Source organism: Falco punctatus (assembly GCF_963210335.1).
Source record: "Falco punctatus genome assembly, chromosome: Z".
NCBI lineage: Eukaryota > Metazoa > Chordata > Aves > Falconiformes > Falconidae > Falco > Falco punctatus.
The window spans coordinates 13,052,838-13,069,537 of NC_137586.1; the positions used below are offsets into that span (position 1 = coordinate 13,052,838).

The 16,700-nt window shown below is 40.4% G+C and overlaps 1 protein-coding gene across 3 annotated transcripts in view; it reads right to left on the reverse strand.

Annotated features, from left to right (window-relative positions):
- Positions 1 to 16,700, reverse strand: part of ADAMTS12 (ADAM metallopeptidase with thrombospondin type 1 motif 12) — a 151,301-nt gene that overhangs the window by 126,187 nt on the left and 8,414 nt on the right. For all 3 annotated transcript variants that reach the window (XR_013924957.1, XM_080372585.1, XM_080372584.1), the window contains exon 2: positions 12,274 to 12,635. Coding sequence is in view for 2 of the 3 variants with exons in the window: in XM_080372585.1 (XP_080228711.1) it covers positions 12,274 to 12,635 (362 nt within the window). In the remaining variant the exon portion in view is untranslated. The remainder of the gene's footprint in view (positions 1 to 12,273; positions 12,636 to 16,700) is intronic.

Consider the following 16,700-nt stretch of genomic DNA (forward strand, 5'->3'; position numbering starts at 1 on the left):
TGCTACAGCACCAAGCACCAGCATGAGGGCCAGGGAGCATCACAACTCCTTGCTGCTCCACATGGCTGCCCAAACAGATTCAGACACTTAGCTGCCTTCTTGCAGCCCCCTTACACATCAGTGCACCGCAAAACCAGGTGTGCGATATCTACAGACCTTGCTCAACCCTCTGGCCTTTACACAAATTTCAGAACTTACAGCCCAGTAGTGTATTGGTGCCCAGAACGAGAAAGGCTCCATGCCATGAAACAACACACAAAAGAGCAGGGAAGGACAGTGACAGCTTATTCTCCTATTCATGTATGCAAGTACTCTTACTCAAGCTCTTTCTTCATTTAAGTGCCTGCAAGTGGGCAGCGTTGTGGGGGGTCAGAGCAGTCGTGGTTCTGAAATTGTTTTATAGTCAAGAGCACTACGCTGAATTTTAATCTAAACGCACTCAAGTATGCAACTTCCCCATACACGATTATTATTTTATGTCTCAAGACACAACTTCTCTAAGTCACTGACAGTATTGTCAGCACAATGAAAATGCTGCCTTTTAAAACCAAGTTTTAACCTTAGATTGTCTGGAGGAAAACATGGTAGACATGATGTAGAAAAACTGACCATTTTTGGTTTATTAAAATACATAAGTACCACAGAGCAACACTTCTAAGAGAACGTGCAGACACAGTTTTCTTTCACTTAAAGGACCAGAAGAAAAAAAAAATAGCACATGATTTCCTGAATTTATGCTTTATTGTTGTGTTTTTTTAATTTAAGATGAAGTTTCTAACTATAAACATTCCTAGATAACAACATTCCTCTCCCAATCTTGCAAATACAAATCTGACTCACTGCAGATTGCAAAAATTATTTGCAATCATTAGATTGCCACCACTATGCAAATCATACACAATTATGCAACATCAAAGACACTATAAATATTTGCACATGTACACTACAATATCATGTCTGTCATTCAGCACTGATGGAAATACAGCTCAAGAGAAAATTCCTCTACTTCAGCTGCCCCCATGCTTAAAGTAACAGTCACCTAATCAGGAACTAATTAAACACATTTATTGAGATGGGAACAACTGTTTGGGGTTTATTTTTAAACTACCTGGCCTTCAGAAATATAAAGCTGAGGATTTTTCTGTCAATTAGCATGCCCCCTTAAAAAAACTTGCAGACTGACATCAAATAAAACAATGTAATGAACAAACCAGGAGGAATTTTTCCCCAATAATTTCTGTAATTCCAAAAAACTGTTTGCTGGCTTTCATTTTAGGAAGTTATCCAAAATTACATACTGAGCAGCAAAATCCTGAACTAAAATTTAGTTTTGGATCTATCTGAAGTTCTAGTTGAAATTCTAATATGTGAGCATTTCAAGAAAAGGGTTTTGTTGAGTGATAAAAGTCTCCAGATTAAGTATAGTTAATCTTAAAATACTAGAAGTAATTATTCATAGTATAATTTTTGGCAGGGACATTTTTCTAAAGTGGTACACATGAACTGAATGTAATGGAGTTTGGTAAGGGTGAAATACTACCTAAAATGTCATTCCAGTTCCATAAGTATCCATCAAGGAGATTTACAGTAATACACATTATTTATATTTCTCTTGCTAACACAGAAGCATGGTAATTTTTAACAGAGAGGCTAGTGCAAAAAGAAAATAAATTATGTATCAATTGGTTTTTTTCCAAAAAAAACAATGCTTTGTCCTCCAATACCTACTCCTCTATTTGCTTGATCTGATCTATCATGAAGACAGTGGACCTGACTGGGTCTATTTACCTATATATATATACACACATACCCCTGATTTTTCTATTTAATAAACTCAAACTTGGAGAAAATATGGGGGAATAAAAAATGAAGGTTAAAACCACAGGTACCAAAAATGAAGAAAAACAGTTGCTTGAAGCGTTACCTTCCATTAAGCTCCAGAGCTATGGCCATGTAAACAATATTGTAAAAGAACATGAAGAATTTTTTCCTCATGGTAACTTTTCTTGTGTTTACGTTTTAGATTAAAAATTAGTTTATAGTCAGTTATACATGATATAACACAGCTATAAGAAGTTATTCAGGAGAGTAAGGACAAAGGATCACCACTGAATCCCGAACCTAAGCTGCCGGACAAGAAGCAGAAAGATGTAATTCACTGTTTATTAGTGATAAAACATGGAATGGTGAAGGGGAAAAGGCAGCAGAGAAATAATCCCAACCTTTGCGTATTAAAATGATGGGCTCTGACCTACCCGCTACTGTGCAGAAACAGGAACACAAGCTGCCATTTTCATGGGAAAAAAAAAATTTGGAGCTATATAACAAGCCTATCTTAACAGCTGTCCAAAAAAGCTGTTTCAAGTGTTCAGAATGACCAAGGAACAAAAAAATAATGAAGAATATATTATGCCACTGAGCAAACCATCGCAAACACTGTGCTCAGTGTTTGACCGTTCATGGTCTCCTCCAAGACAATAGCTTCAGGAAGCATCAAATGAAGCTGACAAAAAGCTAGCGAAAAAACAAAAGATGCATTTAAATCCATTTTGAAGTGTTATGATTCATAGTAAAGATCCATGTTTCTAGCACCAAGTGACTCAGGGGAGACCAAGAAAGTATGTGAAAGATTAATCCATCTATAGATCCTCAACAAAGAAAACAGACCAATATTAAGAACTTTGATCTGAGTTGAAAAGAGAAGCAAGGACGAACAAAGGGAAGATGTCCTACTGTACTGTTCTTACTCCTCCCTAGATAGTTACTTAGTCATTGTTGGACAGAGGATGCTAGATAAAACAGACATTTACCCTATCCACAGAATCCATTTTGGTCCATGACTGTTCCATATGAGGAAACAGGGTTAACACTGCATGCAAATAAACAGATATTACAGTCTGGACTCAGCAGTTAGAATAGTGTTTGTTTTAAATATATACATTTAAAAATGGAAAAAGTGGAATATGAACAAGAGAAAACTTCAAATCAAAAACAGTGTCTGCAGAAGCCTTTACTGTGAGTTACAGCTACAATGGATTTAGATCTGCTCAATTTCCATGCATCGACAAGCCTAAACAGTTTATGAGGGACTTGCTGTTTGCCATGAGAATTGGAACGTAGAATTAATTTGCTTAAACATAGCCACTGTTAAGCCAACTAGGGGTTTTTTTAATGACTACTTATTTTTAAATTTGCAATTTCAGATGAGCCTTTCTCCAGAGCACGTCCTGGAGCCGTTGTGTATATAAAGTGCACAAATATCCCAGCCTAAATTACTAAATACTTAAATTCTGTTGCAATTTACAAACGGATTGGGGAAGTCCACTACTAAGCACTAGTTTCTGGAATGACCCAATATATTTGGTTATGCCTTGGTAATACCCAATACGCAGAACAGCACAGAAGCCTTCCCAGCACACAGCATTAAACCAAGAGCTTTAACCACTGTAACTGTTCTGCTGTGACAGCTATATAGATTTGCCTGTGTGTATATGTAACTGTGCCCTGATGCTGACGCTGCTCAGGAACTGCAGCTGCTCCTCTCTGACAGAAAAAGAGAACTGAAGAGGCAGGACCTGATCTTCAGGCTGCTGGTTTTCAGCTGGTGCCAGAAGCCAGGCTCACACAGCTGCCGGTAAAAGTACCACTAGCCCATCTACCCTCGTAAGTGCAAACAGTAGACCCAGACTACATGCGTCTGTTGTTGACATCACCCATTGCTGTTCACCACCCAACATCCTGCCAATGTCTCCTCAGAACAGGAGCAAGACCGGCTTTTCTTAGTAATTTTCTTTTTTTGAACAGCTAGAAAATAAGGCATGCAATTGGCAAGATTTGTCCCTATTAATGTCACATTACATGCATCACTGACTGAGTATGTAGGAAAGCCTCAGTTCTTCCCCTCTCTTCTGCTCATTATTAATGATTACACACAAAGCATATGCTATGATGGGCAGCAGGTACAGCATGTTGTTAATAGGCAACCAGCGCAAACAATTCCATTTACTTCCAGGCTGGACCTTTCCTTTCAGCACAATGAAAACACATTAAAGAAAAGGAGAAAAAAAAGACAGGAAAAAAAAAAAAGTTCTATGAACAGCAGAAATATCAAACCTTGTTCCCCTCCAGATTTGCTTCTCACGTGTACCCCATTTCCTCAGTAATTTTCTCCAGTCTCTCCTGACCCCCTCACCATCAGCTGTGCCACAGGCAGCACTGCACCCTGCTCAGCAACAGCTTACAGTTGTGCTGTGCCACTGGTCAACCTGCACGTCTTCACCCATCATTTCACTGATCAAAAGTTACCATCTTTACCTGGGATTTATTTATAAGAACTTAATGACTTTGGTATCTGCATTTCTCTTTCAGATTGGGCTGAATTTGGCCAACAACTTCCAAAGAGACTAGTAAAAACAAAGAATAGACCATCTTACAAACTCCACATTATTAAGAATCAAGGAAAAACAGATGTTGTGTGTACTTTTTTACTCCTGGGTTCTGAACCTTTAGACTGAAGTCAAAATGCCACAGTTTCCCCTCAGTAAACACTTTTTATAAAAAACACAACAGTCATGAAACCATAAGACTTTCAGAAAAAAACAGAAAAATATATACACAAAGATACATAGAAGATTCATTAAAGAGATGCATGAAAACTGCAAATAGGATTGACAGCTCTGTACACCAACAGTATTCCTAAGTAATTAGCAAATAAGCAGGTACAGATTTAAACAAGACTAAGATTTCTTAAAAATATATGAAAAAGTGTCTGTCTCATATTCTCAAAAAATAGTTATCTTAAAGGAGCATTCTAATCTTAGGTACTCCATTCAAATTAGTTCATACTGTCTAAACCTTATTAATGACTGTTCCACTGAAATGTAGTAACTGTGTTATAAAAAAATCCAGCTTCTGAGCTAACAACTTCAGAGTGGTTAAAGGTGACAAGGCCAAGACCAGGAGCCACAGACACAGCCAGATTCTCATGTATTGAGATCACTGATGAGATTCGTTTGACCTGTCAATTAGAGTATTTTTGCAGACAAAAGACTGGGGGAAGGGAGCTGGCAGATGGATAGTTGAAGTTCAAACACAAAGAAAAGGGATGGATGTTAAAGTACCCCAGCAAATACTAGTCAAAGTTTTAATGATGGATCTGTTGGGGGAAAAACCCAAACAAACAGAAAAACACCACCATACCCCCTATTTTTGGATCATCTTCCAAAAGAAAAAAAAAAAAACAAACCCACACCAAAACTACGCAACACTAGTCAAGCAAGGAGAATACCCTGATATTTATTATTATATAGAGAAAACAGGCAAACCAAGCATGACACAGAACAGATGTACAGGGAACACTGTATCTACTTTCCCCGGAAATTCTTCTGCTCTCAGCATTTTCCATACTACTGTCTAAGAGAAGAAATGCATAGCAGATACACAACAGAGTTACTCAGCAGGTCTTTCCTTCTTCACACATGCCAGAAGAAGCCAAACCACAACATTTAGACTTTGGAAGCTCCACTACATCCAAAGTTGGAGCAACTCCCATGCCCAAGGAAAAGGCTGGCAGCTTGCTTTCATGCCTGCCATTCTCTAAACACCTTATTCCTACATTTCAGTTCCAGTAGATTTATCACTAGGTGGACAAACCATGAGAGGCTGCTGTGGAGATGGCACTAACATCTAAATAAGACACAACTGGCAGGTAAGGCCATCTGCCATTATTCCAGTGACAAGGAGGACACACCAAGTACTATACGGCAGGGGACTGGCAAAGAAGTGAGAGACTCTCTGAGAGGAAGCAAGGAGAGATGAGTGAAGGGAAAGAGACCCCTGAAGAAGAACTTGTGTATTTGTCTCCGAGTACCCTGGCTCTCAGAATGGAATTCATTCATTTGAGGTAGCACTACATGAAGACACTCCGATTCACATCTTAAAAGTAACAGCCACCAAAAGAGCATGTTTGTCCAAATCTATTCTGGGGCTGTACAATTCCATGTCAGGGATCAGTGCTGAATCCAGTTTCAGGTGGTCACAAGAGCAACTGAAGAAAAGGTTCTGTCTCCCCCTTCCTTAAGTGTATATCTGCACTGCCACATACTTAGAATAATTGAAAAACACTACCATTTGAAGAGATGTCAGTTGCAGGTATACCACAAGGGAACAGAAAGACATGGTTGTTTTTCTGAGCTATAGGAATGAAGTGTTGTGACTTGCTGTTGACAATGGTCACTTGTTTTGACAGCTTTGTAGAGCTCTGGTAACTACCTTTAACAACAGATTAAAAAACAAATTGTTAATAACCAACAAACCTCATAAAACAGGAGATACGCAAGCAGATAAACATCCCTATCATAAGCTTAGTGATCTGGTTTTTTTTTCCATTACTTTAGGAGAAAATATTATAGAACTCTTTTAAAGTAAAGATCCCTTTATCCCTAAACCTCATCTAAACACCAAGTACCCCAACATCCTGACGTAGGCCTTCCACATCCATAGGAGAGGAAAGTCTAAACAGCAGCATTAGACAACTTTCACAGGGCATACTACCACTGAAGCACTGTTACAGTACTTGCATCGTACTGTCCAACCTGGAACAGATCATAAGATGACAACATGCGGGTCGGCACGGAAAAAGCATCTCATGCTAACTGGAAAAGCTTCCGGGCATGTCGCAGGAGAACAGACCGTGCTGAATGCCCCAAAACTGAAGCAAGTCTGAAACAGATAAAGTGCCACTGGCAGATTTTGTGCTACACCGAGTGGACCAGGTTAAGAATATAGGTGACACTTCATAAGTACGTACCAGAGCTCATGCATAGGCTTCATATAATAGTGATATCCTGCAATAAGAACAGTTACATCCAAGCAGCCTTCAGCCACCATTCTGCTTTTCAGTGACAAACTTGCCACATGGTCACGAGAGACACAGATCTGCCCAGACAGGTCCCACCCAGAGCATCTCCCACGAGCTACCATGTAAAGAGAGATGGTCGTACAGCCACCAATTAAACGTTCACAGAGGGCTGCCCTGGCTGTGGCTGAGCACAGAGAGAACTGAGGTGGGGGAAGCCTTTCAAAAATCCTGGGCACAGCAGCAGACTTGATTGAGTTTTCTACAGATTGCCAGGGTATAGAGCAGCTACCAGGCTTGGTGTGTATGTCGTCACTGCTAACAAACGGTAGTAGCTGGATTTCGGGAGGGGGAATAAATAAGCAGTGCTTCATGGCTTTGTACTTCGTTGTTGTTGCCTGGGCAGCAGACAACACCACCGCTTCTCAAATGCAGACGCCCATGAGCACGAGGATGGAGGCAACCCTCTGACCAGCTGGAGACAGCCAAAGCACCATCTGTCCACAGTGTTATGCAGGCCCAGCAGGTCACCAGGTACAAGTGTTCTCAATTTCCTTACTAATGTCCTTCCATTCTTCTGTCATTTCCATGCCAATGCCTGTACAGCCTTTGAAGATAAAAGTATTACCAGAAGCAACTGCCGATTGACAGCTCTACACTGTAAACAAGTGTCAAGGAAACAAAGCCTTAATGATGCTCTGTCATCTAAAAATACTATAAACAATGTCTGTGTTACTGAGGAATAAAAGAGGGCCTTGTTCCTAATGAAGAGGATAGACTATCAGAGAAAAATTCACTTCCCAGTCCTATAGGACTCAGTGCATAAACCTAGGGTATTCATTCAACTTCACTGAGCTTTGGATCCTCCCAGTCCCACTGAGGGGACAAGCTGACACTACTGCAGTGACACAAGGGATCTCAGAACTAACAAACAACTGAGAATTAAGGCATTGGTGTTTGGAAAAGTTCATTATAAATCTTCTGTGGAAGGCACCGCAGAAACATAAAGCATTATTAGAGGTGTGCCCTACACAGCCTGCCAAGACAAATCCAAATATTAATGCCACCAAGACAAAAATTAAACTATTTCTCCCCTTTACCTCCTCTTGGAAACCTTCCTGTATTTAATAGATTTTTGTGCCTGCTCTCTTCCCAAGTTCTACAGTTTGATCGGTTTCTGGTGTTCCAGTAGTGACTTCCTGTCTGGGGTTTCCTCCTCTGTGACCCAAAATAAACAGCAAGGTCTGCCCACCACTGTTCCCCTGTTAATCCATGCATTATTTTAGAAGACCCAGAAGTGAAAAAGACTCAATTAGACAACTGACTCAAAGAAGAGACAGAGCTTACAATATCATGTTCTTCAACCTGTTGAGAAGGTCATGACCTATTTATCATGAAAGGGAAACAAAGATATCATAAGGTGTTATAGAAAAATATATTTGGAAATCACAGCTTAGTTCCTCCAGATCTCTGCTACTTTGTCCTCTTTATCCTCTCATCCAATTCTGCCCAAATACCTTTATAAATCTAGCCATTTTTTTCCATATATATTTCTGATAATAGTAACATGTTTACATTTTTAAAAAAGAATAAATGTCACACAACAAAAATGTCCCCACCATTCTGAAATCTCAAATCTGCCACTATTATTCCCCTTGCAGGCTATTTTGAGAATTTACAAATATATAGGAAAAATGAAATTTGTAAGTTATCAGTGTATGTTGTTTTCCAAACAACTAAGGAAATGCTGCCACTCATAAGTATGATAACATTCTATCCAAAAAAGCAACATAGCATTAACCTGGAGAAGCACTGATGGCAAAAAGCTGTTTCCCACATTTTAAAGGTGTCACTTTTTCAATCATTTGTCAATATGATTTAGTCAAACAGGTGCCTTTCTGAAAACCACATCTCAACACCATCCACTTGACTTATGCAGAAGAAACTTGATTCTGAAGAACATCATGAATGAAAATGAATAGTGAGAGTCATCTCCTTGCTACATGAGTGATGCCCATGTAATGCCAATGGAAGCAGGCATATAATTCAAAGTAAAAACACAAGGGAGAGTGAAATCCATTTCTAGGTTTTCTATACTTCCAGTGCTGTGTGTGAGTGATCTTTACAACAGAACACAAATCTACAGCACACACCTTTCTTTTGTTCTTATACGCTGCTATTATCCTGGAAATTCAGGAACTTTCAAATACGACCCAAATGCATGAGAGGACCCAAATGCATGAGAGGACGTCATTCCAGAAAGAGGACTAAAACTAGGATTCCCTTCCCACAGGCATCTTTAAGATTTTGTTTCATCTCACTTCAGTCCAAAAAAAAATATTTTTTTTTTGGAGGTGACGCATGGCATTACAAATGACGACATATTCTTCAGCAAATCAGTTGGACAAAATTACAAGATAACATTTCAACCACTTTCCACTAAAAATATCAACAAAAGGGATATTCCAGTAAAACATATTTATTTAATCACATCACTGTTTTTCTGTATTATAAAATTTGTTTCCCAGCTCCTGTTATTAAGAAAGCTAAAAATTAGCAGTTTAGGGATCAGACACTTTCCTGTCACTTGTTAGGATGGTAAACTGGTGCCTCACTTAGCTTACTAAAGACCACCAAAAAAACAAACAAACAAACAAACAAAAAAACAAAAACAACAAACCACAGTTGTTTAGCATTTTATTATGAGCTGTCAAGCCAAAATGGCATCAGAAAAAGAACATCACTAACATTCACGTTCCCCATATGTGAAGGCTAAGACATTGGTTCTTACCAACTCTTGGGTTATGAGGCTTGAGCACATCAGTACTCTGCCAGCTTGCCGAAGTGGGATGAGGAGCTAAATTGTATTGGGACCAATCTGCCAAAGCACCCACTCAGACAGGGGTCCTGACCCAGGCTGTCACAGGTGAGGAGGACCTGTGCAGCAGCCACTGCTGCCAAAGCATGAAGCTGGGAAGCTGGCACCTTTCAACCACACTGTTCTGATATCTTCCTCTTCTACCCCTCTCAGCCCCAAGCCCTTTATCAATTCATCCTGTGCAATTCACTATTTAATATAACTCTTTTTATCAAGTAGTTTAGAATTAATGTCCTACAGTAAACAAACTTAAAATTTCTCCTCATGGGATAGGTTTTTAGTGTCTCAAATAAGTTGCTCTAATTCCATGGTGGTTATCTGTTCTCAGTTCCCCTGCCCTCATTCATAAGAATAAACAGAAAAATTATTTTCATGGAGAAACACAACACATCCCAGAAAGAAAAAAGTAAAAAGCAGAAATAGTAAGGTGCTGAAGAGCAAGAGACTGGATATCTCCAGGATGGAAACGATTTACTGTTAGCTCAGGAAACAGCAGACCATCACAAACAGTTTCAGAAAAGTCAGGTTGTTATCCTGAAAACCAGACTGTGTTTCTCAGTGCTGGCAAAACTATTCATTAATAAATGTTTTCATATGACACTTGATCTTTCAGAAAACTTCCAGGGGAAAGGCAAGGTAAATCACCCTTCCCCAGCTTGTGGCTGAGGAATTAAAGAGATTGAGACTCAACTCTTATGGCAAACTCTTCAGAGCAGTGACCTCTGAACTCCAAAAATAATCACAAGAAAAACATCATGGTTTTCCCCAAAGGTCACTTTCAACCTAAACTAATTTATGATTCTGTATTTTCATAGTTTCATTTTGGGGTGGGAGAGAAACCAAACCAGGACAGTACTTTCCTGATACAAGTGTTTTGTCAAAGAGAAAGAAACCCCAAGCCTGTATTCTAGCAAACATTGTTTCGAAAACCGCCAAATCAAAGTAAACCTCCAGAACTTTGTAACTCAAATGAAAGGATCACTTTTAAGGATATTACCATGCTGAATTTAAAATGTAATTTGAATTGTGGTTTTTTAATCCTTGTTGCAGACTAAATACTTCAGGAGGCATAATTAAGGTCTAGCACCTCATTTTCAAGTTCTCACCCTAATGAAAACTAACAAAGATATTCTGGTAAAGCACAAGACAAATCAACCAAAGGAACTACTTGTATCATCATATCTCCTTTTTCTTACTGACCCTGATGACCATAACGCATTTCAAGGAAGTTTGGATAAGTTGGTCCCCACTGGAAGAATTACTTAGACAATCCCTGATCTTCATGCCTGTGGGACTGAAGCTCCTGACCTCAAGCAAGTTTGTTTCTCCAGGCAATATGCCAGAAGTGTTATTGGAGCTTCCCATTTCATCTACATCACAGCTGTCTTCACGTTGCTTTTCATATACTGCCAAGACACTTCTGTATACCAATCTTCCAAAGCTTCTGAAAGCTTCATACTTCTCAATAGCAAGGCACACACTTTGATATTGACAAGTTGGCAAGGAAAGGATGTACTTTACACTCACCTTGGTGTTTAGTTTAGGCTCAAAAATGAGCCTGAGATGCGTTGACCAAAAGTCATCAGTGCACTGGTCTATGCACTTTCAATTACTATCATACAAATGATTGAGTGACAACACTGAAGAACTGAGGCACTAGAGCACATGCATGCTGCACACGTTTCATCACCTCTGCCTGTATACTCTGCAAACCCGTTGTGTTTTGCCTCTCGTAGATTACGTGTGCCATTCTGCCCAGCTCTCTACAGCATCCACTTCAAATTCAGGCAGTTTCTCTCTCCTTTCTCTCCCTGACAAGATAGGTTCAGCCTTATCCTCTAGAAATAAAAACCTAAGCTACAGTGGTGCTAAAAAACAAAGCACAGCAAAAATAAGGTTTCCACCTCCTTGTCTCAGTCTGAACCACAGCCTATTGAGAAATGTGAGACTTCAGGCTTCAGCCTTAGAAGTGCTCTTCTGAATGAGGGACGCCTAGAAGTGGTTCAAGTTTGAATTTAAAGCTCTGGCTAAGGCTGCACCTCCCCCACCATTATTTCTGAAGTTGCAGTGCAGTTCTGAAGCTAATCTCCCAGTTTTCCCAAACTGCCATCAGTTGGTTTGATTTGCAGAGCAGTTTTGGTACACTTGAGATACATTCCTTTTAGAGGAAACTAAACCAGAAGCTCATATCCAGATGCATAGCAAAGGCATGCCAGCTACTAATGGGATCAAAGCAATGATGGATATTTGGATGGCTTCAAGCTGTATGAATGATAAAGATGTTAAGATCAGGCCACCAGAAAATCTAGCAAGAAGTAAAACTGGGTGTCCACAACAACTTCTGACCTTCTGATTCTCTCTTCCAAAAATTGAAATGACACCCACAGTACTAAACTGATTATTTCAGAGCATTATGTCAGCAAGGCCTCATGTCAGATCATCCAGTTCCTTACCAGGCATATTCATACACCAGCGCTGTAGCTCAGTTCTAATGACATCAAAATTAGCTCAGAACCCCAGTAAAGGTCACATCACTTACCAGGCCATTGCAAGTGCTGATTGCTGCTGTCCCACTCCTGGAACCTGGCTGCCACACTGTGCCAATGAAGTGGCAAGGAACTCCTGGGCGAGCTGCAATCTTCGCACTAGTGTAGTTGCCATGTCTCCTTTCTACTATGTAGTTATGGGAAAGAAGTCCCACGTGGACAGTCAAGTTAAAAAACAGATCCTTCTCCTTGTGGTTAATTTTATAATATATCATGTTTTCCTTTTGGCTGAGATCTTTCCTCTTCCTCATGTTTGAAATGTGATGGTGTAAATTAAAAGAAAGAAAATGGCCGCTTGCATCTACTCTTGCTGGATCAACCACATGGTATTCTGGCAAGGTCTTGATAAATTGCTCTGAAGGGAAGGGGGAAAAAAAAGAAGCAAAACTAAGGTGAGTGCTAGTCTGTTCAGATCTTGCATGATTTAAAAGGGAAACTCAAAAGTGACTGCAATTCACCACACCATCCTACTGACACAAAGGCAGGCAGTGCACAGACCACAATACAATCCTTATTTGGGCTTTCTACTCTCCTGTTATAACGCACAATTTAGAAGTTAAACATCCTTCTTTTCAAATATTTTGCCACCACTCATATAAGAGATTGACTGTCACACACACATTCTTTCCCACTCCCACAAAAGCTGGGAACCCTCCCTGTTCTAAGTCCCCAGCATCCTCACACTTCCAGAAAGCTGACCACCTGAAGCAGGAGACAGAGCCTTACAAATACAGATGGGTGAAGGGAACACTACTAACTGGTTTTATAGGCTGCAGCAATAGCACGTCAGTAGCATCAGCATTAGCAGATGTTGCAGCATAGGAGGGAATTTTAAAGAAGGGTTTAAAGGGGAATGAAGTAACTGTGCCCTTTTGTATAAGGGATTCCAACCAGCATAACATTGGACATCTTATCACTTGTCAGGATCTAGCAGGGGAAGAAAGTGTTACTGGCATTCCTGTGTCTGCTATGATACAGAACAAACAACACCTGTTCCCAATGTTTTTTTCTAAATTAGTGTAAAACTCAAAAGCCCCAAGCAAATAACATAAATCCACATAAAACACAGTCCCTAAGAACTCCTACCCTAAGGGCCAGATCTTCCACTGACTTAAGCGCAAGAAGTCACAGTCTGAACATATTTCATCAAAAATAAATTGTGAGAACACATGTCGTTCCAGCTCCTCTTTCCCCAGGGCTTTCTTCATTCCCAAAGTCCCAGCCACTTATACATGAAGTGATTACACTTCATTCATTAATTAAGCTGGTTAACCAAGCAATTAGCTTACTCTAGGTACTTCCAAAACGATTTACTCCTCCCTAGGACTGGTAAAACAATCCTTCTAGAGACACTTACCTCTCCACTGCCTGCACCTTCAAAGCCACACAGGCTAAGCCAAGCCCAGACAGATAGGTGTCTGGATCTGTCCCCTTTGGGAAGGAACATACCTACTTTGTCCTCATTAGCTGCTCCTGCTTCTTTGGACCCTTGAGACACGTGCACTGAAACACTCCCAATTCAAAAAAAGCCAAAACAACACAAAACTCTCAGTTCCCAGCGCACAGACAAAACTACGTGAGAAATCTTGCCTTGTCTTGGTAGCACCTTTGTTCCAGAAGTAAGCTTATTCTCATACACTGATACGCATACTGATTTCTTTGTACACAAGCATTCCCACCAGCCTGCCATGACTTTGTGCCTCTGTAGGACAAGCTGCAGCAGTGGGCTTTTAGATCTCACCTGCCACAGTGGCAGATCTCGACAACACAGCAACTAACGCCTGGCACAAGTTCTGAGAAACATCTGCCCTTGCCCACACAAGTACAGCGGGGAGTGCGACACTGAAAACTCAGTCCACACTTTCACACCTGCAGCATACACAGCCTGTAGATAGCACAAAAGGTGCAGCTGCCAGAAGTTTAGCAGCAGAAATCAAACTTGAGGTCCCCCCTTCCTCACGCTCCAGACTGAAGCAAAAAAGAGGCAGAAAGGCGGCAGGGGAAACACCCAAAAATACGGCTTACCTGCAGAAGCTGAATTATAAGACTTCTGAAAAGTCCCACTCCCTATAAGGCACCAGCAAAGAGAACACTGCAAGACCAGGCCCCCATTTCTATGGTTTTCAGCACAACTCATGAAATAATTGAATTAAATGCCTGAAGGAAACTTACTCGTTTGCTGTCACTATGAGGTTTGCCTCTGCTTGATGTCTTGAGCTTAATTTGTTGTGGCTTAACCGTTAAACTCCATGCAAGACCCAAGACTTGCAGTTTTGGACTTAAGCTATTCAAGGAAGTTTTTTTATTTCATCACTACAGTAATTAGTGTGTAGAGGTTAAAGTATATTAGACAATACAACCAGTAAAAGGGAAAATAATGCCTAAGCATCCAGTGGCAACAAGATTATCAAAGCAGAGAAGTCTAACTTCTTCCACCTGCTCCTTAAATACTGATTTCTGAATGCTAGTCACTGGCATTAGAGGGGAGAATTATCTGCATTAATAACATACCATAATATAACTGCAGAAATTAATTATTAAAAGGTATATTAAATATATAGTATTAAAGCATATTTAAAAGATCAGAGGGAATAAGATTACCACACAACGAAGTTTAACAAAATGAGGCTAAAGATATTTCTGCAAGTAATCACTATCAGTATTGTCTAGACTGTAGGGTAGAGGTTAGTGAAGGCAACCCTACTAAGAATTATTTACTGAGGTCTGCATTAAACCTAACATACTGCTTGGCTTTTCTAGCTGGAGAAAAGTCTAAAACAAAGACAAGCACTACAACTCTGATGATACCTTTCTACCCTTCTAGGAAAAAAAAATAACACTCAACTAAGATGGCAGAGGCAACAAACAGAAAAACTTGATACACACAACCCAGACTGCAGAAGAATACGTATTCTTCAACGCTGACTGACTCAGTTTTCCTAAAGTAATAATTAATTCATATTAAAACACCACAGGTACCCATAAAACTTAGTGCCAACAAACACTACATGGAGGGAATCTATCGCAGTGCCACTGACAAACCTTGAGGCTGGCATGTCACAGCATCCCCCTTGACCACCTAGAACACTCTCCACTCCAGGGAAGCCTTGCCTGTTGAGGGGCACTGCTCAGGATTTATAGTCCAGGAAAGGGAAGACTTCCCTGGGCAAACGGTGTAGCTTCAGAGAATGTTCTGTCTTTCTACAACTGCAGCCTGAGTGTGCTGACTTCCATCGATGCCATGCGCAAGACCAGAAAATCACACTGAGCAGGACACATTCAAGTCAGTACTTTGCCTTGCAACCACAGTGTTCACACAGGCCCGTCTGGGCACATGGGACAAGCAAGGTTCAGGCCCTTCACGCTTGTCTGAAGAGTCTAACTGTTTAAGTTGCTGGAGAAACCTTCCTTGCAGACTCTCCTTATTCTGCATCATTGAAAACATCTGATAATATTCAAAGCCATTGCTGTCTGTTCTGCTGCTCCTCTGTGGATTCAAACTCGGACACGTGGCAGAGAACTGCCTATATTAAGAATGGCTGTAAACAAAGTGAATAAACTTGGATAAAGAGAAACACACGGTCTGTCACACATGACAGGAAAAGCACAATTTCTTTTAAACAGATAACACATTTTCTGACAAAATTCCTTTAAGATGTGACACATCATAACTCGCCATTGTTTCATCTCCGTCTTAATAGTTCACCTATATCTGCCTCTCAGACCCTCTGGCTTGTTTTCAAATAATTCCTTGGGATAAGAAATAGTGTTGCTCATCTCTGGATGAACTGCCTTCCCAAGCCAAAGAAAGGCTCTGTGACCCAGGGAACACCCTGAGCTCCAAAGCCCCAAAGCAGGGAGCAGGCCTTCAACGTTCAGCATGGGCATCCTTAACTGTCCTATCTGGCACAGTCGTGGTGGATGTGGAGGGAGCACAACACTTAACAGTCACTTCAGCTATGCAAGATACAAATTTTAGTCCTTCACACTTAGCTCTGCATTCCATCTTCTTCGCAAAAAATTAGCCGAATTTTGAACTGTCCCTTTACACAAAGCTATTTGCAAACTCTTGGAAAAACCTAGGCTTTTCATGCCTAGAAAGTTAAATTAATTCTGAATTCATTTCCAAATGCCTGACAATTAAACAGCTACTACATGTTAACAGAGCCATCTCTGTTCTGTCCCATGCAGAGTCACAGGAATGCAATGATTGTTTGCATTCTCTTTAAATGAATCCAGCAGGAACTAACTTCAGGATAATTGTTCACTTTTCAGGCAGCTTGTTTAACCACTTTTTCCTTCCACCATCTCTGAGGGACACAGAAGATTCTTCTCCTCTGTGCTCAAGCTCTTCCACTGACAGTACCAACAGCTGTTGACTGTTGCCCCTGGAAGGTTTTCAGGAAAGAAGTTTTTCTCC